The sequence below is a fragment of the Carassius carassius genome, chromosome 39, assembly GCF_963082965.1.
Source record: "Carassius carassius chromosome 39, fCarCar2.1, whole genome shotgun sequence".
NCBI lineage: Eukaryota > Metazoa > Chordata > Actinopteri > Cypriniformes > Cyprinidae > Carassius > Carassius carassius.
This window is the reverse complement of record NC_081793.1, coordinates 7,447,297-7,474,354: the sequence shown is the minus strand read 5'-3', so window position 1 is coordinate 7,474,354 and position 27,058 is coordinate 7,447,297. Positions and strand designations below refer to the sequence as shown.

Below are 27,058 nucleotides of genomic sequence, written 5' to 3'. Positions count from 1 at the left end.
GCTGGGCCATCAGCTTGTAATTACATTAGCAGTGGAAGAGATAAAAATATCTAAGTCACAACAGTGATTTCTGAACCCAGCGGCAGGAAATTGTTTTAAAATCCTTTAATAACACAACACGTGGTGAAAAGTACAATGGTACAACTATAAAATTAGTCACTATAACTTATGCGCTATATGGGCCCTTTTTACAGAAAGAGATAAAGCATTTCCACAATAATTATCATTGTATAGCAATACATGCATGACATTATACTTTAGTGCTAGATAAAAAAATATTCATATATCAATATTAATCAATTATCTTTTTTATGAAATGATATTGATTAGGCTATCCTTAAAAATATTTTGATATGCAGTAACAGTAAAAAAAATTTTTTTAAAAGGGTTGGTAGGTAGGTCTACATATTTTTTTCAAGTTTCAATGTAAAAAAAAAAAAAAAGTACAATTTTGGTGATAGTGATTACGCAGGTATGAAATTAAACAAATTAGCATATCGTGACGTAACTGACTGGGTCTTCAACCCGTGCCTTCAGGCGCATCATTGCAAACCTCATTTTGTTGCAGGCTATTTAGACCACAAACAAATTGAAATCTTTGTCAAAAACATGTTAATTGCATGAATTGAACAGGAGTGCAACATTCTCGAAAAACAATACGCAGAGTTGACTGCCATAATGCAAAACATTTACTGCAGGCTTAAATATGGCTGTGTTTACGATTAGAAATGTCAACAAAAAAAAAAAAATCGCATACGGCGATCCTAGCCCGAATCCGTATCTGTATGCATGAGACTCTGAATACTGGGAGAATTCCCATTTCTGTTGTAAAAAGAGAAACATTGTGCAGAAGTTTTATTTGCTGTTATGCGTGTGTCTGAAGCTGCAGTTGCTGTGTGACGCTTGTTCCAAAAAAAAAAAAAAAAAAAAAAACCTGGACTTGGGGCTGTGCGATATGGGGAAAATATCGAATTGCGATTATTTTGACAGATATTGCGATTTTAAATGTGCAAAGTCAATCTTCAGCTCAATATTGTTAATAATGTGCAGCACAGTATATGAGTTATATTTCAATTGCATTTACAAAATTCCTTTTTGTTTTTGGCATTATTCCAATAGGAATTACTGTTGTTCTATCCAATACAATTCCCATTATAACCCTGAAATCCTTAATTTTCAATTGTGCTTTGTATATAAATATATATATATAAATATATATATAAATATATAAATATATAAATATATATATATATATATATATATATATATATATATATATATATATATATGTATATATATGTTTTTTTTTCAGCAGACAAGATTATAATGGTATAACTAATTTTACAGAATTTACTTAGTTACTGAATTTCACTGGAAATATTTATTTTTTATATAAATAAAAAAAAATTATTTCTTTAGTCAGTTATTAAAGTATTACATGTTACACTGTATTTGGGATTTTAAGAACAACTGGAAAATGTGCTGAATGTTTAATTTAATTCAAGTCAAATTAGCAAGCAGTTAGACTGAATTTACATTCGTTTTAAACGCGGAGCCAGGCGCGAGCTAACGAAGCTTGCGCACGTGCATCAAGCCTCGTCCATACTGCAGGATGCGCTCGTGGAGATTTGTGGTGCAGTGCGCACGCGAATATAAACGAGCGTTACAAAACAGGCTGCATGAGTGCGGCAAGTGTGTACGGCTCGTCCGTGAGGCGGGATTCGCGCCGCGTGGGGAAGAGAGGGGAGAGTATGATAAGCATTCAGAGACACAGGCTGTGTGTGCGCTCTTCTGAATTGGGAATAGCGAACATGCAATAAGAGATGCTCTTTATTGCTTTTTTTGTTCGTTGTCTGTCTTTTCAAAGCTTAAGTTACATAACGTTTTTCTTTAGTTTTAATTTTCCTAACTATTGACCTGACCCTGTAGACGCTGTAATCCCACTCTGTCTCTCTCCTGCTTTCAGTGTTTTTTTTTTTTTTTTTATGGTGGGCGTTTACACAGTTTGTTAGAGCAGTGCTGATTGGGGAGAACGGAGGTGCCTCGATTGGTAAGACTGTCACTCAAGGCTGACAGTCATGCATATGCTCTGGAACAGAGTAATTTCGCGTCCACATCGCAGGCTTTTGCGATTAGCAAATCGCAACGTCTCAAATCACGTTTTCGATTGGATTTTGATTAATTGCACAGCCCTACCTGGGCGCGCTCCGAGAGAAGGTAGTTAAAATCAATTTCCTATTTTCATTTTTGAATCTTGTGTTGGTTGGTCCAATCGATTCATGCAATAGATTTTCGAACAAAGTGACAGTCGACACGGTCACGGTTAGACTAGACGGAGAAGGGATGGGAAAAGATCTGGGCACAGTTTTTCCAGAACTTCGTGCCAAGTCAAAGCGGTGTCGAGCGGTTTTAATGAATTTTTTAGATGTATTATGGTGCCCGAACCTGCATGATAGTGACCGCGAACATTTTGTTTACTGCAGCCGCAGCCATCATTACCAAGCACGAATCGTTGACTGTGAATGAGAGCAGACAAAGGGAACGCACAGGCCATAGTGTGACATCCGTGTAAACATAGATGATGTCACTGGGTTTTTTTTTTTTTTTAAAGAAAGAACGTAGCCTTCATTTGTATTGTAGGCCTAGGTTATTTATGTACAAGTCATTTTACAATACTTACTAAAATATAATTAATACTATTTTATTGCTTTTGTTTTAGTTGTTTAAAAATTGGTAGGTCTTAACGCAAATGTACAACTGGCAAGTCGGTCGGACTAAAAGCAAAACAAAAAAATTAAAAATTGAGTCGGTCCTAAATTGACAAGGTCGGTCGGGTTACGGCAAACAAGAACATTTTTAAGGATGGCCTTATTAAATCCCAAAAATCTATTATTCTAGCCTGTTTTCAGTTAATGGATGGAACATTGAAGGGCTCTTCCCATCCCATAAATCGCAATAAGCAGTGTGGTTTTAATACGAAACAAAGTCTATGGTTTCAAATTATGTTAATTGTATTGCAGTATTCAAACAATAAATGCTGTTTTGCTGGTGTTTAATGTGAAGTGACGGATTGCTGCAGCACTTCAGTTCAACAGCGCGAGGCACACATGAACTAATCATCTATTCCACATTAAAACCAGCTTCAGCACAAAATAAACATGACTAAACATCCGAAGGTAAGTTAAAGAGTACAACTTTACAATCCCTATCCTTCATCATGTAATCGCTCAATCAGTGTTTCATTCATGAAAATATGTCAATATAAAGACTTGTAAACAATGTCACGTAACGTCATATTTAATGTTACCTCAGAAACAAACATATTCCGTGACCATAAACTCGTTAGAAAAATAAACTGTAGAGAGGGACATTTTGCTAAATATATGCACCATATAACATATTCATTATAATTTTTACTGTTCTCATGTCTCATTTATGTTTGAATAAATACATCAATTTTTTTTAATTAAAGCCACCATTTACATTTTTTAATTAAAAAAAACGAGTTGAGGTAGAAATATTTTGTAATTGTAACTTTGTTTTAAAAATGTTGTGTAGCTTTAACAGTTGTATTTTGTAGCTTACAAATCAGTCAATTTTAACCTTCAATATTATAGTAATGTAGTACCAAATGACTGCTTTATGTTTTACAGCATTGAGATATTTTTTTTTCTTGAGAAAATTTGGCAAGTACTGTAACTGATATTAGCCAAAATAATTGGCAAAATATTGATCTAATCGAATCAAATTGGTAATCGACTCGAATCGAAAGCTTGTGAATGAGAATCTAATCGAATCATGAAATGTCTGTCAAAACCCAGCCCTACTATACTTTGTGTTATTGGGCTTCTTTCTAATTCAGTGCACATATTTTTCCCATCAAACTGCCATAACCCATGCCTTTTGGAAAGCTGTGGAAAAGAAATAATGGATTTTTTTCCCCATTTACTTTGCTGTTGGAACAAATTTGCTCCCTTGTAGCTCTATTGAGTTTAACCCTGTAAAGTAAATGTGCAAAAAAACTCCAAAGCTGTCTGAAGCAATAGCTTTCTGCAAACAGATTTAATGCAAGTATTCAATGATAATCTCTGATAATTCATTCATATTCAGATATGAAGCATGATGTTGTGTGATGTCAGAATCAGATGGAGAAGCTTTATTTTACCTGATGGCTCCTGATTACTGCATGCTTTCATTGTATGCAGAGTGAACACATGTAAGAAAGTAAATCAGGTTTTAGGAATGACACGAGGGACTAAATGACTACGGTTAACTATCCTTTTAAGGGGTCTGAAGTTGTACACTTGAGACAGTATGCAACTCTCATTAAGATTTGAAATGATTGGCCTCTCCAAGAAATGTCAGCATGGCTTGAGCTGTATCAGAGGGTGTTCTCTGGTGCAGCAGCTCTGCGCTTATGGTCTTGGCAGCTGGTGCTGTTGATAAAGTGTTCCTGTTGCTGTGAGGTTGTTAATGAGTCTGGAGGCTGTCTGCTGTAATGAGGAAAGCTAGCACAAAGTGTACGGTTAACCTGCACCCTGCCCAACCACAGAGTACCAGAGGCTTACTGCCAAAACAGTCAGGAAAACATGACAACATGACAAGCTACATTATTGTAAAACTACAGCTAGACAACTGCTTTTATTTTGGAGGCACTTACTTCGCTGAAGACACTATGAGCTGAGAGTCCTTGTACGCGATCAGGTAGGCCTGGTTTTCTGGATTGTGAACAGTTACCTGCATCGATAAATATCAAATAAAAAATAAGTAATAAAAACAGAACCACAATGGAAAAAAATAATTCAATTCTAAATAGGCCCAGCAGAAAATAGACTCTGTTGGTCAATATACAGAAGGTTAATATCAAGGTTAATGCAGCCTGTTTGTCCCGAAATCTACTAAGGTTTGCAACTGACTCACTCTGCCAAGTACAATAACCAACATTCCCTCATAAAAAAATAGAATTAGGTCTAAAGGTAAAAAAAAATAGAAAAGGAATTAACTGTTACACATGACTGGAATCTTACTACCACTTAATAGCTACGCAAACTTTCAAAAGTTTGGGGTCAATTATTATATATATTCTTTTTATAGTTTTTTAAAAGAAGCCTCTTATGCTCACCAAGCATGCATTTAATTAATAAAACAGAAAATGTATTTAATACAGGAAGAGCAATACTCATAATATTGTGAGATATAACTATTTGTGACCCTGGACCACAAAACCAGTCATAAGGGTTAATTGTTCAAAATTGAGATTTATACATCATCTGAAAGCTGAAATAAGTACCGTATTTTCCGGACTATAAGTCACATTTTTTTTCTTAGTTTGGCTGGTCCTGCGACTTATAGTCAGGTGCGACTTATTTATCAAAATTAATTTGACATGAACCAAGAAACATGAACCAAGAGAAAACATTACCATCTCCAGCCACGAGAAGGCGCTCTAAGCTGCTGAGTGCTCCTGTAGTCTACAGTACACTGAGCAGCATAGAGCGCCCTCTCGCGGCTGTAGACGGTAATGTTTTCTCTTGGTTCTAAATAAAAGCGAGTTATAGTCCAGTGCGACTTATCTCGTCATGACGTATTTTTGGACTGATGCGACTTATACTCAGGTGCGACTTATAGTCCGAAAAATACGGTAAGCTTTCCATTGATATATGGTTTGTTAGGATAGGTAAATATTTGGCTGAGATACAACCACTTAAAAATCTTGAATATTACTAATCAAAAATTTAGTTTTAATATATTTACAGCAGGAAATATACAAAAATATCTTCATGGAACATGATCTTTTCTTAATATCCTAATGATTTTTGGCATAAAAAAAAAAAAAAATCTTTTTGACCCATACAATGTATTTTTGGCTATTGCTACAAACATACTCCAGTGACTTAAAACTGGTTTTGTGCTCCAGGGTCACATTTAAAATGACATTTTGAAAAAAAATTTTTTTAAAAGAAAACTAAGAAACTATATTTTCAGAAGCCATTAGTCTTCAGTGTCACACGATCCTTCGGTGCTGAAGAAAAATTTCTTATCAATGTTAAAAACAGTTCTGCTATTTAATATTTAATAAATAAGTAAATCTAAAAAAGTTTAAAGTTCAAAAGAACAGCATTTATCTAAAATAGCAAAGTTACAATAATGTTACAAAAGATGTCACTTTTGTATTTAAATAAAGCATATGCAGTGTTTGTCACAGCATTGCACTCGACAGGAATCTACAGGAAGTCACCAAAAATGCTTTTTATTGTAAAATATGAATGCAATTATAATTTATCATTTTTATTTAAATGCTGAAAAGTTTGTGATTTTAATTTTTATTGAGATATTTGTATCCCATGTTAATGTATTTGCAGGTTCAAGGAGAAAAAGTCTGAATCTAAAAAATTATTCAGAGTACTTTATACTGCACTTGTTTACATTTACCATGTCTAAGAATCACAACTCAAAAGCGTGGAAAAGTGCATCAGACTTACACTTTCTAGAACACGCAAACATCTCTCAGCCCCCCACAATGACGCCACTAGGTTCTCCGTATCATCCTCTCGGCTCAGGTTCTCCACACACTCTTTAACTGTGGGGTATGAAATGTATGTATGTGAAACCCAGGCAAATGGGATGGTCACAAAATTAACATATCTATCTATAACAAATAATTAGCAACAATCAGATATTTAATAATATGCCGTTCATTTCAGCAAATACTGATTAAAAGCAAAAGACCTTTATCTACAATGTGGTCCAGGCCTCCCAGAAGCCGGAGCTCTTCTTTAAACCAATCCCCCGCTCTTTTCGACGTCAACGACAACAATGTCTCTGTTGCTAAATGTCCCGTCTGCCGAGAAAAAGACAATGCACAATCAGTCTTAAAGATATTATAAAAAACACATTCAGCTTTAATGACACCATTATGCAAATGTAAAAGTTCTATTTGCTAAACAGAACATTAAAACATGTAAATAGAGGACGTGAAAAGCAATGAACACAACTTGAAAAAAAGCTCTTGATCAAGCTCTGATGGCTAAACTAAAAAAAAATGAAAACATGTAAATGTTATAATAGTTTAGCAAAGGGATTTAGAATGATTTAGATTTAGAGACAAGTTCTTGAAGACCGTTTTATCTAGCTGCTCTTCAGTGTATAGTCTAAGTGGGCATTCACACGGGGTACATTGTGTTCTGTCTGTATATTTTTAATCAAAAAGATCTTTGAATGGTGCGTCTTGTCATAATTTTTTTTGTGTCAGCATTTTCAGCACAATTTAAATAGTGTGTAAATTCCCTATCTTTAAACAAACATTTTTGTAACATTTACCAAGTTCAATAATAAAGTCCTATATAATAATGTTTAAACAGTTAATCATGATTATTTTGCTAAAAAAAAAAAAAAAAATTTAACAGTAATTTACTTTAAAATTATCCAATTGATGAAAGGTCTGAACAATTTTTTTGTACAAGTTCAAGTTGCACTGTAATATCGCAATATATCGCAGAATATCGCAATATATTTAAAATCACAATAATAGTGTATCGTGATAATATCGTATCGTGAGGCCTCTGGCTATTCCCTCCCCTAGAAGATTAAGTAAACAACTGGGCAGCAAATGCACTGATTTAAGAGTAAAGCTCTGATTGAGGGATTTTGACTATAAACATCTGGCAACCATAAACATGAAAGCTTGTGGAGGCTTGTTAATGCAAGACAACACAAATGCCAAATGCAGAAATCTTGTAACGATTAAAATACACTTTATTGTGCAGTCCTAGAATTATTTAATAAATAAGTCAGTTGATCTGGTTCATAAAACCAGCATTATGGACCAAATCAACTGATTCACTGACTGACTCCAATGACAACAGATTAATTTCCTGCGAGTTTTTCAGGTGTCAAGATTTTCTTTCAGTTCTTCACACTAAGTTATTGCAAAGCTTCAGAAGATACACCAAATTACAACTTTTACTGAAGCTTAAAAACTTTCAACAGAAGCTGGTTAAATCATAAGGGTTTGGTATGACATGTGTAAATGACTAAATATACTCCAATTTTGGGATTAACTTTTCTTTAACACAGATTAGTTGTCGAAACAACCCACTGACTGATACATTTTTGAAAACTTTCTTTTAGAATGTACAACAAAAGCAATTAAGTGTATCCACTAGAGGGAGCAGAAGCTAAACCTTTCTGAAAAGCCCCAAATGAACATAATTCCTCATCGACATGGTCTATCATCACACAAGTCGAATCATAAAAAAAGTCCAAGTCCCAGACAGGAAATTTAGCAGATCTTGAGAAACAGAACCCCTGCACTGCAGCAAGAAACTCTGGCCAATAAACAAGCAAAAGTGATCTCAAGCTTACCGTGATATTCTCCAAGTCGAGGTGCTTATTGTGGACTGTTTCACAGAGTTTGCGAATCTTTTCTTTTACTTTATTCATCTCTTTTGTCGTTAGCTGATCAGCAATGGATTTGTCCTGTTCTAATTCCAGTAAACGAATCATTAGATCCAGACTGGCCCGATCCAGGTCCATGTTCAAGCGGTCTCGGCTGAGGATGTACATCAGAGAGGCCGTACATAGAGCTAGATTCTGAGGAAGGGGCAAGAACAGACAAGTAAAATTGATTCGACATGAAACATCAGGCAGTGAAGGATTTAGAAGACTCAAAACTTATTTTGACTTACTGGATGTTGAGGTGCATCACTGAGAGTTCTAAAGACCTGAGCCACTTTCCCATGAGCCCTCAGGTGCATCCTGAAACTGGGCATGGCGCAACGTGTGGCCAAGCTAATAACACTGCACACAAACGCAAAGAGAATTGTAATGAGCAAACGGTTTTGCAATTACAAACATTAAGTCATAGTAGGGCTACACGATTACAACAAAAATCATAATTGTCGATTATTTTCTTGAAATTTTAATTGCGATTATTAATTACGATAATCACAATTTAGACTGAATGATGTTTATACCATTGCTTGAAGCAATTGCATGCCATATATTTATATGAAAAAATATTGCTTTTCTATAGTATTAAGCCTTAAAATTTCAACAACACAATGGACTGGCTAATATATTTTTTACTTTTTATTATTATTATTATAATGGTACACTAAATCTAAAATTAAAATAATGGAAAAACCATTAAGATAATATGTAGAAAAAAAATAAAATACCATAAGTGGACTTTGAAAGATTAATTGCCACTTTGAGCAATTAAATAATTGTGGCATCCGTAATAGACCTATCGGGAAGCCTGGCCCCCACTTACTATTGCGAACTCGGACAAACAAACAGAGTTGCTATCTTACAATGACAGCTGTCAGTGTAAAAAACCTTGTCGCAAGATGTTTTCGATTAATTTAGGACATAGAAGGACCACGATTCAAGTGGGATTTAAATATGCCATTGAGGGATATATAAAAGCACTTCAGTTTGGAAGCGAGGGTTTACAGATCACAATGCAAGCATGTTACGGTCGTCACAATCGCAAATGACAACATCCAGGATTCAAGTACTGCAGGATAAGATAAAATAATTTACATTTAACCAGTTTAATATGGAGAGGCACTGAAATGTAGACCTTCGTTAATGTGTAACCAGAAAATGAATGTTTCCATCTTCATTGGGATTGGGGTTGAATGTTTAGGGACATTTTGCTTTGTGTTGTTTGGGTTTAGATAATGGAATAAAACAATTTCCATTGCCCATCCTCTCAGGATACCTGGAATCAATGTTACAAGTACCCCAGGCTTTTCTACTTTTGTAGCATAAACACCATCAAACCGATGAGAGCTTCAGATCTTCCAATGTTTCTACATGGCTGCTGAAACCTAAAGTTGTCCGAGTTCCGGTCACCGTGCAGCTGATACTCAACTACCGTACGCAAAAGCCATTGGCTCATCTGCATTTGAGAGAAGGGGCTTACCAATAGGTCAATTGTAATCATGAATGTGTGTAGAAATGTAATTGTAATAGAAATGTGAATAATTGTATAGCCTAGGTCTTAGCTTAAATATTGAAGAAGGGTCAGAATATAGACTGATGGAATGTTTTCTTCACCTAAGGCAGCGTGTGTTAAGTGGTTGACCAGTCTTTAGACCAGTGGCAAGATACTCAAAGTCATCAGTGAATTCCTGATTCTCGCCAAACTCCACCACATCATTGAAGTGCTTCACGTGCTGGACAACAGTGTACAACTGTTTAGAAAGAGAAAGCAAGTGTTTAATCTCATGACAGAAATAATCTTTGATGAAAGGTTTGCATTCTTAGAGTATGTGTGTATGTAAATACAAAGACCACTCATTGACTACATTTGATATACATTTATATATGGCACACTGGTAGTGGATGAGGAGATACCCCCTGACTATGTAAAGCGCTTTGAGTGCCTAGAAAAGCGCTATATAAATGTTATGAATTATTATTATTATTATATAAACATGTAGACTTAAATTAAATTGATTGACAGTTTCAGTGATTATAAAGGGAACACAAACTTTCAGTATACAGTGACAGTGAAAGTGATAACCGTCACACACACACATATACATATATACATATATATATATATATATATATATATATATGTCAAAAGTCTTTGAATGTAAATTAAATCTATTCTATTACTTAAAGGGGTCATGAATTGAGAAATCAACTTTTACTTCAGCTTTCAAGAGTTCAAGGTTCTAAAAAGAATATCCTTTTCAGAACTGAAAACATCCGGAATGTATTTACATATGACATAATAGATAGGTTAAACACCGCCTTCTCGAGACAGCCTCAAAACCAGGGTAGAAAATAGCCTACTACTTATAGATTTTGATGTTTTTGAATGTTAAGGGTACAGACTACAACAATAGCTACTCTAACTACTGTCATATTAAAAATAATAATCATTTAAAAATCAGCTGTCTTGAGCAGATTAAGTTTCGTTCCACATGGTGCATACAAAGATATGTACACAAGGCCAGCAAGTATTGCATGTTATGCTGCATTATTCATTATTCACTGAGTGGCATACAAGCTAATATGTGACCCTGGACCATAAAACCATTCATAAGGGAAAATTTCTTGAAATTGACATTTACACAGCATCTAAATGCTGAATAAATAAGCTTTCCACTGATGTGTGGTTTGTTGGGATGGGACAATATTTGGCAGAGATAAAACTATTTGAAAATCCGGAATCTAAGGGTGCAAAAAAAATCTAAATACTAAGAAAATTGCCTTTAAAGTTGTCAATGCATATTGCTTATCAAAAAATAAGTTCTGATATATTTATGGAAGGAAATTTACAAAATATCTTCATGGAACCTGATCTTTACTTAATATCTTAATGATATTTGGCATAAAAGGAGGATAATTTTGACCCATACAATGTTTTTTTTGGCTGTTGCTAAAAATATACTACAGCGACTAGTGGTTTTGTGGTCCAAAGTCACATATAAAGACCAAAAAAAACAAACAAAAAAAAAACAAAGGAGTTAAACAGAGTTATAATAAATATGACAGTGTTCAGAAAACAATCCGAACAGCTTACAGCTTGTAGCTTAGATGAAAACCGATTCAGAGGGCAGAGTAAGAGGTGAAGGTTGTAATGTAGGTGGGCCTGAACAACTGAATTAGTTACTGAACATACCCACAATCAGAATTACTCCACAGAATATCAGTGATTTCTGGACCCCATCAATGGGTCTTTATTTGCATTACTATAACAGTCCTAATGATCATCCCAGGGTTTTCAATATGCCGCCACTGAGACTTTCAAATTCACAATTCACTGAAAAACAGCTGGACTACTTTGTATGCATATTAAGATAGAGCTTTATGCCTCTATCAATGGTTTCATTCCACTGACTTTCAAATTTAATTGGCTCCTGCTCAGGCTTTCAGTATAAAGTTGCCAAATATTAAAATGTCTAGTGCATTACAAATCTCTTAACTCAGCAGTCTCTTTACTCTCTCTCTCTCTCTCTCTCTCTCTCTCTCTCTCTCTCTCTATAAATTGAATTGAATTAAAGGAAGCAGCATGCAGCAAGTTTCTACACTGTGTCAAATCAGACAGGGTTGTCAAGTGTTTGCACTCACCTCCTTGTGTTCTTTCCTACATTTAAGTGCAGTGACCATGTCCTGGTAAGGTTCTGTGGGGATAGTGACCGACTTGATGACTTTGGGAGGAGGAGCTGGAGCTTTGAACACTCCGTCATCCTTGTGCGAGTTCGAATCTTTACTGCCTCCCGATGAAGTGGCCTGTGAGAGAACGACGACTCAGAGTTAAAGCATAACATGTCTGGAAGCACTGCAGGGCTGATTCACATACACACTGAGCTGCCAACAATCGACCCACTGCTGGTTATCCAACAAGATGACTAAAGACAGTGCTACAGAACATTATAGATTCCTCATGCAGCAGCTACTAAAAGGTCAAATGAATGACCAGCAGAAACGCTTCTAAATAAAAGCGTTTCTGTAGCCTTGTTTATAGGAACAGTAGAAACAGAGGCGCTGCGCTAATGAGAATGCATACAAACCGTTCAAGTGAAGTGTAAGCATATCTGTCAGTGAGCATAATATTACACTGGGGGTAACAGATGCAGGCTGGCTAAGTTGTATGGGATTGTGTTTGGATGGCACATGTAGAGAGCAAGGGAGAGGTTGCTAGTTGAAAGAGAAGTGCATAATGGGGCTATGTTTGCGCAAAACATGCAAATCAAAATACACTATTTACTTTTAATACACATTCCTGGTTTAACAGTGAATGATTTATCAGGGTCAGCTATTCCAAACAAATATATAAATAATGCTGAAGAGCTGAATCAGTGATGGGACAAACAAATTTTTCCAAACTCTGAATCAACCGAACCAACTGCCTAGCAACATGATTTAGTGTTTCGAAGCTCTCAAAATATCGCACGCAGATGTCTGTAAATGCAAAGTGAACAGTCAAAATGTGCATAGACACCTTTTACAAACTAATTATAAATGTTTTTATGAAAGTGCTGTGTTTTAAATGTAATCTACAAATCATTAAATTAATTGACTACCTTATTTTGATCTGAAACATGCCAACATGTATTCCAAATGTATTTGTATTTGCATAATGAGAGTAATGTTAAGCCAGCAAACCATGCAGCACCAGCAAATTTGGATGTATTTCCCACATCAATAGTTTCGGTTTTGCTTTAAATAATTTAGTTTAGGCTTGGTTCTTATAGTAAATGTATTATTCTTAAACACCAATGTGACTTAGTTTTTTTTTCCTAAGTAAGTTTTTTTTCCCTATTTTTCTTTGTTTTCTCATGATCTCGACGTAACGAAAGTTTACAATGATTGTTTGATTTGCTTGATCTACTGTTGCTATGGTAGCTACGAACGCAATGACGAGCATCTGATCGACAGATAAACCTTGAGCTCTTATACTGTATGTTATGGATATTTCCACAATATTTCCACATTTTGCCCTCGCTTAGTAATAACGTCTACAATACATAAAGGCTAATCAATCACAGTAAAATTTTTTCCAGAGACAGTACGCTAAACATTTTGTTTGTATAATTACAGTAACAGATTTAAATGGTCAAAGCAACACCGCAAACACAGGCAGAGTGCATTCAGAAGGATGCAGAGAACTATTCTAAAATCTTTTAGATTTGCTTGGATTCAACTCCCTTTATATTCCTTTTATTTTAAATGAAATTAAATAGAATTTGTCATTTTAAGTAGTCATGTAGGATATGATATAAAATTTTATATGATACAAAAATGTGTATTTTTGTGTTTTCTTTTCATTTATTATTCAATTAACAGAAGCAAAAAAGACCTCTAACACTAGCTTGCTAACACTATTCTTATTCTATTCTATCGGGTTTTTTTATTATATCAATTGCTGTCCTTATAGGCAATATTGACTAGTAGCCTAAATGATTAACTAACAATCTGGTCAACATAAAGTTCTTTATTTGAAGCACAATTCTACAAGAAAGACAACTTACTTAAAAAGTGTTGGTGCTTAAAGTGCTTCACTGAGCTGAAATTTTAACTTAAAACCTCTCCAGATTAGGGTACCGGTACCGGTATCATCGTGGTGGGGGTGTCCTCTTTTCCTCGCTTCCTTGCTTTTAAATAGCTTATAAATGAGTGCGCATTATACTTTCACTTTTGATTTAGCCTCAATGGGCAATTCTGCGTCAATTGTTTAAATGAACAAAAAAAAAAAACACTTGATATTATATACTACGATGGCGTTTTAGTGCCACGTTGAAAAAAAGAAATCTAAGATTGAGATTAAAGTCGTAATATTTTGAGAATAAAGACATAATATTTCAGGAATAAAGTCGTAATACTACGATAAAAAAGTCGAAATGTGTGATATTTAGGCCTTTATTGCGCATGTAAATGTCCCGGATTGAGAGCACCGGGAGAAGCTGCAGGCAACCGGGACTGATTTGAATATTGTGTCTGAGTCAATTTTAAAGACTCACTGAAACAGCTTAATATCAAGAATATGATATTTGTTAATAGAATGAAACAGGAAACACTATCTTAACATCAGCTCACACACCGAATCGACATTCCTTCGGGGAGCGCTGTAGCTCTCTTATTTAACACTTTAAAAAATACACTATAAATATATGTGGGATTATTAGCAGAAATCATACCATGTGTCATACTCTCAGGGACAGTTTGCTTGGAAATAATATTTCATATCTTCCATTGCATTTGTTATTTGTAGTGCGCCATCCACACAATATCAATAAGATTCGTGTTTCTGATAGACCTATTTTTAATTTCTCGCCGTTCAAAATCAGTTTTATAGCGAAACACAAATTGTGTGCCTTACAATAATGTGTTTTTCAAGCTGATGATTAGATCGCTGTATTTGTGAAACAATTCATTAAAATAATGAATTTTCTTTGTGAAAAATAAAAACAAACTTTATTCTCGAAACATTACGACTTTATTCTCCAATAATTCCGACTTTAATCTTGTAATGTTAGAAAAAAATATTTTCAACGTGGCACTAAAACGCCGTCGTAAAATACAGACATTTTATTAACATAACGAATAAAAATATCACCATGCATACGCTAAAAAAACTGAAAATCGGCAAACTGTGGACCCAAACAAATAAGAAACATGACCGTTTATTGCTTAACCAATATTAGAACGTTTTAAAAACAAAAAAGAAAATATAATAGGCCTAAATAAATTACACAACGTTTAAATAAGATAAAACCATATAAATAAGAACAAATTATGTAAACGAAAAACTTCCAAAATAACCTTAGACTACATAAATTAAATGTATAAAACATAAAAAAATGTAAACACTTTAAATTGGCATTAACAGTGCTTGCAGTGCAGTGCAGAGTTTTTCACGGCAAGCTTACTCCAGATAAATGAAATAAAAAGAAAATCTAAATTAAGTGTTTTAAAGGCTTCAAACTGAACATCTCATGGCTCAATGTCTTATGGACTATACTCCATTGCAGTCACATGCCCCTCCGATGGCCAAATCCTGTAGTTTGGCCTTCTTGATCTTTCGGCTTGGCTAAACCAGCAGGCCACACTCTCTCTAGCAGCAAAATCTTCCAGACTTGGCCCCTCTACATGTGTCTGATTTGAATAGCTAAACAGTCCCTAAATGGCTTATACTCCTGTTTCAGCTATTAAAAGAGTTCAGTTTTGTATGTAATAGCAAAGCGATCATATTTCGTTTAGTTTTTTTATTAAGTTAAATTAAAGTTTGTTAAAAAAAAAAAGTAACGACCAAGTTGCCAGTGGTAAACGGTGAGCCTAGGTTTAATCATTTTAGCCTTCTCAAATCATCACAACTTACCTTACATAAAATCTATAGATATAAAACAGTTCAAGCATATAACAATATAACTATAGCGTGTATTTGAACGCAGAACTGTTCAGCTGAGCTGACGGCATGCACCAAACTGCTGCTGAGGGACAATAAACACTGTTGAGCTGCTCTTGATAGTCACAGTAGCATGGTCTATGTTGTTTCCACCAGCGCGGCAATTTTTTTCATCTCTAATTTGATGTCTAAAATATAAAAGTAGTCGTCTAAAACAGGCGGGAGGGCCGGTGTTATAGATTTTTCCTACCCGGTCCGATTTTGCTACCTCCCATTAAAACAGTGGGTAGTAGGCTACAATTCTACAACGAAAAAATGCTCCCGGTAAAATTATGGTTTATTAATGTCTACACCTACCACAAACCTACACATACCCTAACCGTAATGCAAATACAGTAATGTGTTATATTCATGGTTAAAGCCAAAAAGGACACAGCTACAGGAAACCAACAATAAAAAAATATTCTACCTATTAGATTGCGTTTTATTAAAGTCTACACCTTCCCTAACCCTAAACCCACTCTTACATTAATGCAAATACATTAAATATCGTTGTTCAGCATGAGAAAAAGGACACAATATTGATGTGCGCATGCGCAGTAAACCCTGGTAGGAAAATCTGATGGGTAGGATAAAATGTCAGGACACCGGCCCCCGTCTGAACTATGACGTGAAAATTGGACCAGAGCCCGGCTCGAGGGGCATAAAAAAAAGTTGGGGCCCGTCGGACTCGGGCTGAAATGCAGGGCTCTAGTGTCTGTTGTTGAAACACAGGAAGACTTTCAGAGTCGCAGAGACTTTTTTTCCCTCGAACGGCTGGTTGCACCAGTGCAACCTATGATATTTTTTAGTCACACCACTGAGAAATTAGGTTGCACTCTAGAGCCCTGTAATACAGTGGCCAGTGAGTGAGTGTGTGTGTGTGTGTGTATATATTTTAGGGGTACATGATATATATCGGGAGATGATTAATGCACATCTCTTCAGTAAAGCTGGTTATCTGATAAGCGGTAAATACCATCAGGTGCGTGATTTCACAGAGCAGCTGTTGCTACACGGAGCCGTTGTTAACTGACAAGCTGCGCAAATCCAAGCTGATAATGAATGTGAACACCATTGGTAACGAAGGAACTTGTGACCATAGTTGCTTCTGGGAAACAAACCCCAAAATAACTTAGTGACCATCTTAGGCTACCTTTGTAGATAATGCAGAAAATAACAGCAGAAAGTATTTATGCAGTAATGCAGGACAACCTTGTTAATGTAGCAATTTAATGCTGCTTAGCGTTAATATAATAATGGTTATGGCAAAGCAAGTAACACTCCACAATCTAGTGCAAATTCCCATCCAATAAATTCTTGATGGTTAAAATATCTCTCAGCATGTTTTAACTACCAAACTAAAAAATACAAATAAAAACAATGGGGAAAAATGTGTGGAGTTGCATGAAGGAGGTAGGAGTTTTTACACAAAGATTAATATAAACACTGTGGTGATGGCATGAGAAGTGCCTGTGCTGAAGTGCTTTCAAAAGTAGGTTGTGACTGTGTAGGAGTGTGTAGTGTTTAGTGAAGCATCCTGTGTAGTGTTTAGTAAAGCATCCTGCGTTTATAGTGTTGTACTCACTGGAGGAGCCTGAGATCGTGATGGAGGCATAGGGAGCAGCTCTTCTGGCTCTGGCTGGTTCCAGTGTCTTGCATTATACACAGCTTTAGTAGGCGACTGCAGAAAGAACAGACAAACACTGTTACACTAAGGGCATTTTAATACAAGAGCTTCATGTGCAGACCTGGGTTCATCTTCTTAACCTTTATTTAAACAGGAAAGTCACATTGAGGTTAAAACCTCTTTTACAAGTGAGACCTGGAACATCATGAGCTTGGGTTCAGTTGGTTGGCATGACTTGCATCAAGAACAACAAATACATTTTGAGATTGAACAATGGGGTGCCATGGAGTCAAAAAGGTTGAGAGAACCACCAATGTGAACAATCCGCAATAAAATACATATTTTACATTTTAATTCATGTTTTTGTCCTAAACTGAGTTTGTAATTTAGCCTAAATGTCTGGTTAGGAAGCGATGTAGATGACAGAGAGACAGGATTGTAAAGTAGCATTAGTTGGGATTTGAACTAGCTTTGCAACTTTTACAAGTTGTGCTTGTCTGTCCAAAAGTAATCTCATATATGAGCAAAAATAAGAGCAATAAGCTTTTCTCAGCAAACCCCACTAAAATGCGAAGTGAAGAACCATTTTTTGCAATTACCTACAGTGGTTAAAAAGAAAAATGTTGTTAATAGGCTACTCATAGTAATGAAGCAAACATATCAGGGTTCTGAGGTAAAACATTTTGAGCAGAAACCTGTGAGGGTTGAAAGTGAAATCACAAATGAGTTCAAAATTTCAATGCATAAGCTTCTGCTCCACTTTGCACAAAGATGGCTATATTCCTTTTTCAGCTGTAATCACATTTGTAATTAAAGCTCATTAAGAAGTGCTACATTTCTCAGCTTGTTTGTGTTGGCGGAGTGTGAATTGAAGCGCAGGTCATTTGTCTCAGCGGGAGTGCATTCAAAGCAGACTGCAGGAACACTATATATGAACAACTCACAGAGGATGCCAGATCGAGTCAAACTGCAGGGACTGACGGCACACAAATAGTCAAAAGAGAAGGGCCGATAAAAGGGCACTTGGCTACAGGAGGAGGTGTAGGCACAGTCCACTGGGCAACACTGAGGCTGGGTTATTATTAATAATGAAGAGAAATATCCTGGCCCTCAACATAACTCTGCAGGAGACTGGTTTTAATCTTCTGTAATTAAGAAGTATTCTTCATGCTAGCAGGGAGAGAAAATCTAGCTCCACCCTATGGAGAGCTCTTCACACTGGGCAAAAAGCTTTCAGAAGGTCTTGCAAAGAAAAATCAAAACTGCCCCCTGAAGTGTTTTTTCTTCGAGCTGGAATCCCCCTCTAAAGTCTGGGAATGATGCTGCCAAGTAAGACCTCCAAGATGAACAGGCAGGTCTCTCACTCCATGAGCAACTCTGACAAGTATGCCGCTGAAACGTGATATAGCTTGTAGCCATGAAAGCTCAGGTGTTGTTACGTACCAAAATGTATAGCAATTTTTAAGCGCAGTCAAGACAGCAGCCCTCCTCCTGATGCCAGCAAATAGCCTCGGCTACAAGCCCAAAGTGAGTGAGCTCGGAAAACAGTACTAAACTTCATGTTTTTTAGGTTAATTTGGTTCACGGTAGATTCATGCCACTGACTCAAGTCACCTCTACCTAGCTAGTTAATGTTATCACTAGCTGTTCAAGGTTTCACGGGTACGGTAAACGTCCGTTAATAATAATAATAATAAAAATAACGTTCGTTATTTTGAATAGAAATCATCACTCATACAGCAGCCATTCATCTCATCAACGGTTTATTTGTGTTCGTATACATATACAATACTCATGATCCGCCAGGGCTATATAGTCCAATGGTGCGCACATTTGGAGAAATAATAATTTTATGACACGTTTATAAAATATTTTGTCATACAAAATAACATTTCTATTCATTTTGCACTGATTTATGCGATCTGAAGAGCTCAAACAGCTAACAGAGCTAGTGATTACTCTCCTCTTAGATGAATCGCGTCAGCTATGAAATCAGTGCGATATCATTAGCAGACCTGCCAACATGTACGCATTTTTCGTACTCTGCACGCATTTTGACCCATAAGTACTCTGGTACGATTCGCTGCTCTCTAGTTGTTGTAGTACTCATAACATTCCTTCAAGGTTGGCAGGTATGCATTAGTTTGTAAAGCTGTCAATCATCTCACGTGAACCACGTGACCAAAAGGATGTCATTCTGCAATGACGCTGTCCGTGTCATTCACTGCAGTCTGTGTCATTGGTAAAATATATGAAAGCATCTTATCAGCATTTTCTAAAACTTCTCCAAAGCCTCCCATGATAGGTTTTACAATTATAAAATGCATAATTTTAGAGAAATATCATCCTCAGATTTGAAATAAAGCATGACCACACTTGTAGCTACAATTTAGTTGTGGTTAGTGTGTAGTTGATATCAAACATTCAAAAAAATATTTTAGACATTTAATAAATATATTCTTAATTGTTGTTTTTGTTTTGCTATAGCATTCAGACTGGGCACCTAAACACTGAATGCATACTAAATTTATTTTAATGGTTTGTCTGAAAGGGTTATAGGCCTTATAATGTGACCAGCTACTTGACAGGATGTGGTGTGCTAAGCTGTTTTTTCTCCATTTTAACTTAATTTTACAGACAGAGGTGAGACAGACTATTATGCAGAGAGCACAGAGAGAGGAGATATAGAGAGGAGAGAGATAGAGAGAGGAGATGAAAAAAGAGGTAAGACAAACAGAGAATGAAGAAACAGAGACAGGACAATACGAGGGAGAAAGAAGAGGAGAGGAGAGACAGAGAGAGGACAAAAAAAATGTAAAGACAAAAACAAAATTCTTTGATTCTAGCTTGTTAAATGTGAATATGTTCTAGTGTCTTCTCTCCTCTGTGACAGTAAACTGAATATCTTTGAGTTGTGGACAAAACGAGACATTTGAGGACCATCACGTGTAGGCAGTGGCCCACATTACAGTGACCACGATATGGTCACCCAGAATTTATAGTTTACCCACCTCTTTTTTTTACCACACACCTCTGGTTATAAACTAATTATCATTCATTTGGAAGGTGCAATGAGATGCAAATGCCATCTAAACAGGATGTATCAAACCAAACATTCCAAAATGACCACCTCCTTTCCTCATGCATTTGTGCTGTTGCAGGTAGTAGCTCAAGCGTATGGAATACAAGACATCAGAAACAGAACATGGCATCTGTCAACTGTCTTTAGTGTAGTCAGGTGTCATTGATTATAATGGGTTCCATTTATTTTTGATTTGATGTGGCGCTAGTTTTAAGCACATCAGAGCCGTGGGTGTGGCCAGTGGTGTCAATGGATCTATATTTTACTCTAGAGGCAGTTATATGCAAATGTTTTTTCCCTTATGATGTTAAAAAACCCACACTCAAATGACTTTGGCTTGGCTTAAATAAATGCTCTTTTTGTACTGAAGAGGATGTTTAATAGCTGGGTGTGCTCTGAAAAACCGTTCACTCTGACATGGAAATCTTCCAGTTCATTTCCTTCTTTCAAAAGTTCAAGGAAATTTGGATTTTTAAATTCATGATCCCTGTATTTGTGGGAACTGACCATAGCCTTTATAACAACCACATATGGAAAGACAAACAAATCTTAAATGGTGAAAAGAAAAGGAGTGTGTCTGACGAATGCTGTCTTTAGCTGAACGAAAGGTTAATGAGTAGTGAACTCATCGAGTAGTATTCACATGCGTTCAGCATACACTGTAAAATATAAAGCAGTTTCAGGGCTCCAGGCAACAACAAAAAATGGCTCCTATAAGAAACTTATTGAGGCACCAAATTATTTTCTGCAGTTTGAAACACTGAATGAGCGATTACAATGAGACATTTCAGTAAGTTGTTCTGTATCTTATATATCCATTCATGTCGATTTTGTATTATAGTAGTACCATATTTTTAAGACTATAAATCGCATTTATTTAGAACCAAGAGAAAACATTACCGTCTACAGCCGCGAGAGGGCGCTCTATGCTGCTCAGTGCTCCTGTAGCTTACCCCTGAAAATATTAAATGAAAACAACTGAAAACTTATAACGGAAATATTAACTTAAATTTATTTCACAAAATCCAAGACCAAGAACAGATATTGGTAATCTGGAAAGGCAAGTTATTCAGCTAACGGTACCCAATAGTACACAGAACAACAGGCTGAATAGGTGCCGGTAGGTTAACATAACACATTAACAGTTACAGGAGCACTGAGCAGCATAGAGACGGTAATGTTTTCTCTTGGTTCATGTCAAATTAATTTAGATAAGTCGCAGGACCAGCCAAACTATGAAAAGAAGTGCGACTTACAGTCCGGAAAATATGGTAAATAGAAATATGATGGGTTTATGTGCGGCTTGAACTGAGGCGCTAAAGTAATTGCTCATGCCTCAGAGTGCAAAAACGGTATTTATTGCTTGATTTCGAATTTAGCAGAATTGTAAAGCTGATAAAAAGTCGCAATTACTTTGTTTTATTTTTTATTTAGTGGCAGAAACAGGCTTCCATAGATGCGAATCATCTCAGTTTATTATATTAACATAACAAAAGATGTGATCGCAAAACAACCAGGAAATAGCATTAGCATTATTATATACTTTATTATAATAAGATAAACTAAGATAAACCAAATACTGTTATAGTCGTGTGTTTATTAGTCACGTTGAATCAATGAAAGCAGTTCAATCTTTTGTTTATTCAGCAACCGCAATAGGCATTTCCTGGATTTCTTCTGCGAAGCATATTGGGAGTTTTAGCACGAACCTCTGGACCTCGGATGGAGATTTACTGCTGATCACAGAACCGTGCTTTACTGAAAAATATGCACGCCTATCGCAGCTTCTTCCTTACTGTGATTTATTGCCTTTGCGATTTAATTTCAATTTATCATGCAGCCCTATAATTATGCCATTACAAAGTGTTTTAAGACAACCTGTAGCTGAAGTCTGCAGCTTTCAAGGCAATTTCACTACAGTCAGCCACTTCTCCAGCAGAGTTACTGAAATCAATTGCATCATCAGGAAGTAGGTTTAAAAATATTTACACAACATAGGGCCGGATATCATCAACTACCACATGATAACATACTTTGGACTTATGACAAGCAAGCAAAAAAATAAAAAAATAAATAAAATTTGATCAGTTTGATACACAATTAAGTGCGTCTCAGATGTAAAAAATGTATATCAAGGAAAAGTTTACAGTAAAATTTTCCAGATTTTAACACTTTAGAAAGAAAATGTTTTACTTTTTTTTTTTATAATAATACAAACTAATAAGGAAAATAATAAAAGGAAATTACTTTTTATTAGAGATGCACTGATTGCAATTTTCTTGGCTGATTCCGATTTCTGATTTTTTTGCAAGTGTGATCTGCCGATAAAGATTTTTTCAGATTTTCTTTAAGAATGATAATTGACCGCATATACAAACAAAAATGTACTTTTCTTCGAAACAAAATTTTTTCTTAATGATAAAATACATTATTAAACATTACAATTTCCTAAGTTACACGATATTCTATCACTTAAACAACTCTCAAAAAATAAAAGTGCCCAGTGACTGGAAAGAAGTAAAAACAACAATTAATTGAAAAAAAAGAAGGAAAAGACCTTTTTCTCTTTTTTACTTGTCTTACAAAAGTTAAAAGATCCTATGAATGAACAAAACTGAAGGGTACAATACACTTCCAAATAATAATAGTGCAGTAAGTGGGTAATAAATGTTGGCAGCATATATATATAGGCAAAATGCTTCTTGAGCATCAATGGCAAGTGGTTTCCCTGTGGTTTATTTTAGGCTTACAAGTTTCACAAACAACAAACCTAAGTGGCTTCTTCACTCAGAGTAAAAAACTTCCACACCAACGAAATGTTTGCATTAGGGCTGGGTTTTGACAAATTTCACAATTCAATTTGATTCTCATTTACAAGCTTTCGATTCGATTAGATTACCGATTCAATATAGATTATTTTGGATGTTTATCAGGTAGAGTACTTGCCAAATTTTCTTAAGGACAAAAAAATGTCTCAACTAATGCTGTAAAATATACATTTCAACTGGTACTACATTATTAGAATATTAAAGGTTAAAACTGACTGATTTATAAGCTATAGCATACAACTGTTAAAACTACACAATTAAGTTAGAATTGCTTAATATTTATATTCAATTTTAATTTTTTAAATCTAAATATTTAAATGGTGGCTGTCATAAAAAAATAATGGATTTATTCAAACATAAATTAAACATAAAAAAGTAAAAAAAAATTGAATGAATATGTTATATGGTGCATATATTTAGCATAATACCCCTCTCTACAGTTTTTTTCTACCTGACTATTGAGTTTATGGTCACCAAATATGTTTGTTTCTGAGGTAAATGTGACGTTACGTGACATTGTTTACAAGCTGTTATATTGACGTCTTTGCGCGCCTGAAACACTGATTGAGTGAGACACATGAGACACATGAGATTCTCTTACGAGAGTTCTCTCGTAAAGCGTCTTAGCTAAGACGCTACGGGAAAAGTCTCTTTTCACGAAACACTGAAGCAAAAAATAATCCTTAATTTTGAATTTTTGTAAAGCGCATTTGCAGCAGTACACAGCCATAGGCGAGACGGCTCGCTTGCTCATTTGCTGCTCTGCAGCAAGTGCACAGCCTATCGAGCGCAGGCTGATGCAATATCAGACCAATTAGGACGCTTCGTGCCCATCACGCCACTTCCCGCCGAAACGGGTGTGGCCCAACCCTATAAAAGGAGCTCGAAAAGGCTGACTCACCTGATTTTTCATCTCTTCAGCGAAGCTCACGCATCGCTGGATCACGGAGGAAGCAAGCGCCATCTGAGAAGCATCTCAGCAGGATGAGCCATTCTGAAGCTGCTGGCCTTCGCCGCCTTCCACTGCCGTTCCTGCTGCGCTGTCCGGCGCCTATATCCTTTATATATATATATCCTTGTGTGTGTTCACCCTGCGACGCACACTCATAAAAGAGCTGCGTCTTTTTAAAGATGCCCTCGTGCGGCTCGTGCAGAGCCCCGCTCAGCGAAGGAGATCGTCACGTCATCTGCGTCTCCTGCCTGGGTGAAAACCATGCAGTGCTCGCGCTCGCTGACGGCGGCTGCCCTCACTGCGAGCTAATGCCTATGGTGACTCTGAGGACTCGCCGGGCGTTCTTCTCGAAGCCTGCATCATCCGCTGCGCCGCAGCGCCGTAAAAAGCGCCGCTCGCAGCGTCTACCGGAACCGCCTCCAGCTCTGCCGAGCTCGCCGGTTCCCTCCGCTTCACCGGCCTCCCCTGCATCGCTTCCCGATGGTCAGCGTCCGCTGTCTGCCGCCGCGTCATCCGAGGAAGTGGATCTCAGGGCCGCGTCGGAGGAAGAGGACACGTGCTCTCTGCTTGCTTCGGGCAGTGAGGGTTGGGCGAGCTCCGTGGAATTCGCGCCTTCTGCTCAGAGGCCCAGCAGACGAGCGGATATCGATAAAGAGCTGATGCGAGTGCTCACGCTGGCCGCGGCGAGCCTCGGCCTCGAGTGGTCTGCACCAGCGCCCCCTTCTCGTTCCCGGCTGGATGGTAGCTTTCTCCCGGATGAGCGTTTTTCTCCCAGCTCAAAGTACGCCCCCTTTCTTCCTGAGCTTCACGAAGAAGTGGCGAAAGCTTGGAACGCTCCATTCTCGGCGAGAGTTCGTTCATCTGTTTCACCAGCATTTTCCACACTGGACGATGCTAAAAACAGAGGCTACCTGTCACTTCCGCCGGTGGAACAGGCTATAGCAGCGCACCTTTGCCCGCCCTCTGCTGGACGGCGGACTAAGGCGGCGTTGCCATCCAAAGCCTGCCGTATGACATCATCGCTGCTCGCACGGACCTTCTCTGCTGCTGGGCAGGCTGCGTCTGCGCTGCACACCATGGCCACGCTGCAGATTTTCCAGGGCGATCTCCTCCGCAAGCTGGATGAGATGGGACCTGAAGCGATCTGTCTCACGGATCTGAGGAGTGCTTCGGATCTCTCCCTCCGCGATACCAAGTCCGCTGCACAGGCCATGGGACGGGTTATAGCTTCCGCTACGGTGGCTGAGAGGCATTTGTGGCTGACGCTTTCTGACATCGTGGAGTCTGAGCGCGCTGTGTTCCTCGACGCGCCGCTGACTCCTTCTGGCCTCTTCGGATGATCTGTCAACGAGTTTGTGGAGAGATTCGCCGAGGACAAGAAAGCGTCACAGGCGTTCAAGCACTTCTTGCCAAAGCGCTCCGGTTCGACAGCTAGCCGCGCTAGACCGGCCCCACAGAGCTCTCAGTCACGCCCACCGCCTCCAGCTGCGTCATCGCGACAGCGTCAGCAATGCAGCTTGGGACCCCGTTCTCGCTCTTCCAGCCGTCGCCCCGCGCCGCGGGAGCCGCGGCAGAGGATTACGGTGAAGCCAGAAGCCCTGAAAACATCCTAGCACTGCTAGGAAATCGCCGGTGTACGAGTTCCGCTGCGGCCGAGCTCTCACCCAAGCGCGCCGCTGTTGCAGTTCCAAGAATTATGACTGTCTCAGCGTCTTCTGCAATGCGCAAGCCTGCACGAGTGCCCGCTTGCCTGCACACAAAAGCCGTTATCATGAATACCCAGATATTTCCCGAAAAGAGTGTTATTTCTTGTGTTCCGGCCACGGCCGATGGTGCTATAAATGTAGTGACGATGCCCACTCCTCAGTGCCCATCTCCACATGTAAGCACAGCCCTGTACACAGGGCTGGCGCCTATAAGATCGACTCAGATCGGTCACGCGCACCACATAGTAAACGTGCCCACTCCTCAGTGCACACAAACACTGTCACACACGGCGCGTGGTTTCTGTAAAAACGAAACCCGTACGCGTACGCTCTTGCCCAGGCAGACAGCGAGTCAAAAGCAGTAAATGTGCACATTTGCAGCCCACAGTTACTCGCAGACATCACGAGTCCCATGGGACCCGCTCAGCCCTCCCTCGATCAGTTAAGCGCCGGGATGGGGGCGAGGAGGAGCGATCTGCCCGCTGTGATCAGCGCGCTCCCCGCCTCAAATGCCACAGGCGTGACGCCCATGTTACAGCACACCGAAGCGCCACCGTTGCCCAGGCAACAGAGCGCGCTTCGCATCCAGCCCTTAGCCATTCATGCAGATGCATGGTCAGCGCTTACAGGGGTTTTCGGATTGGGTGCTAGGCATTATAAAGAGAGGCTACTCGCTAGTTTTCTCGACGCCCTCTGCGCTTTTTAGCGCGCGTCGAAGACAGCTGAACAAGGCATTGGTGAAATGCAGTTTCAGAATGCTTACGATCAGGAAGCTCCTCGCGCATATTCGCAGAGGAGACTGGTTCATGTCAATAGATCTGAAGGACGCGTATTTTCAAATACAGATAGCGTCAAATCACAGGCGATATTTGAGATTCGCCTTCGAGGGCCAGGCATACCAGTTTACAGTCCTGCCGTTCAGCTTGTCCGTAGCTCCTCGTACGTTTACG

The 27,058-nt window shown here is 37.9% G+C and overlaps 1 protein-coding gene across 1 annotated transcript in view; it reads right to left on the bottom strand.

Moving 5' to 3' along the window:
* The window catches only part of LOC132121321 (wings apart-like protein homolog), an 89,421-nt gene that overhangs the window by 30,270 nt on the left and 32,093 nt on the right, over positions 1 to 27,058 (bottom strand). Inside the window, exons 6-13 of the mRNA XM_059530613.1 lie at positions 17,499 to 17,594; positions 12,094 to 12,255; positions 10,066 to 10,202; positions 8,688 to 8,799; positions 8,365 to 8,592; positions 6,730 to 6,841; positions 6,483 to 6,580; positions 4,661 to 4,737 (exon numbers count right to left, since the gene is read on the bottom strand). Of these exons, the coding sequence (XP_059386596.1) occupies positions 4,661 to 4,737; positions 6,483 to 6,580; positions 6,730 to 6,841; positions 8,365 to 8,592; positions 8,688 to 8,799; positions 10,066 to 10,202; positions 12,094 to 12,255; positions 17,499 to 17,594 (1,022 nt within the window). The remainder of the gene's footprint in view (positions 1 to 4,660; positions 4,738 to 6,482; positions 6,581 to 6,729; positions 6,842 to 8,364; positions 8,593 to 8,687; positions 8,800 to 10,065; positions 10,203 to 12,093; positions 12,256 to 17,498; positions 17,595 to 27,058) is intronic.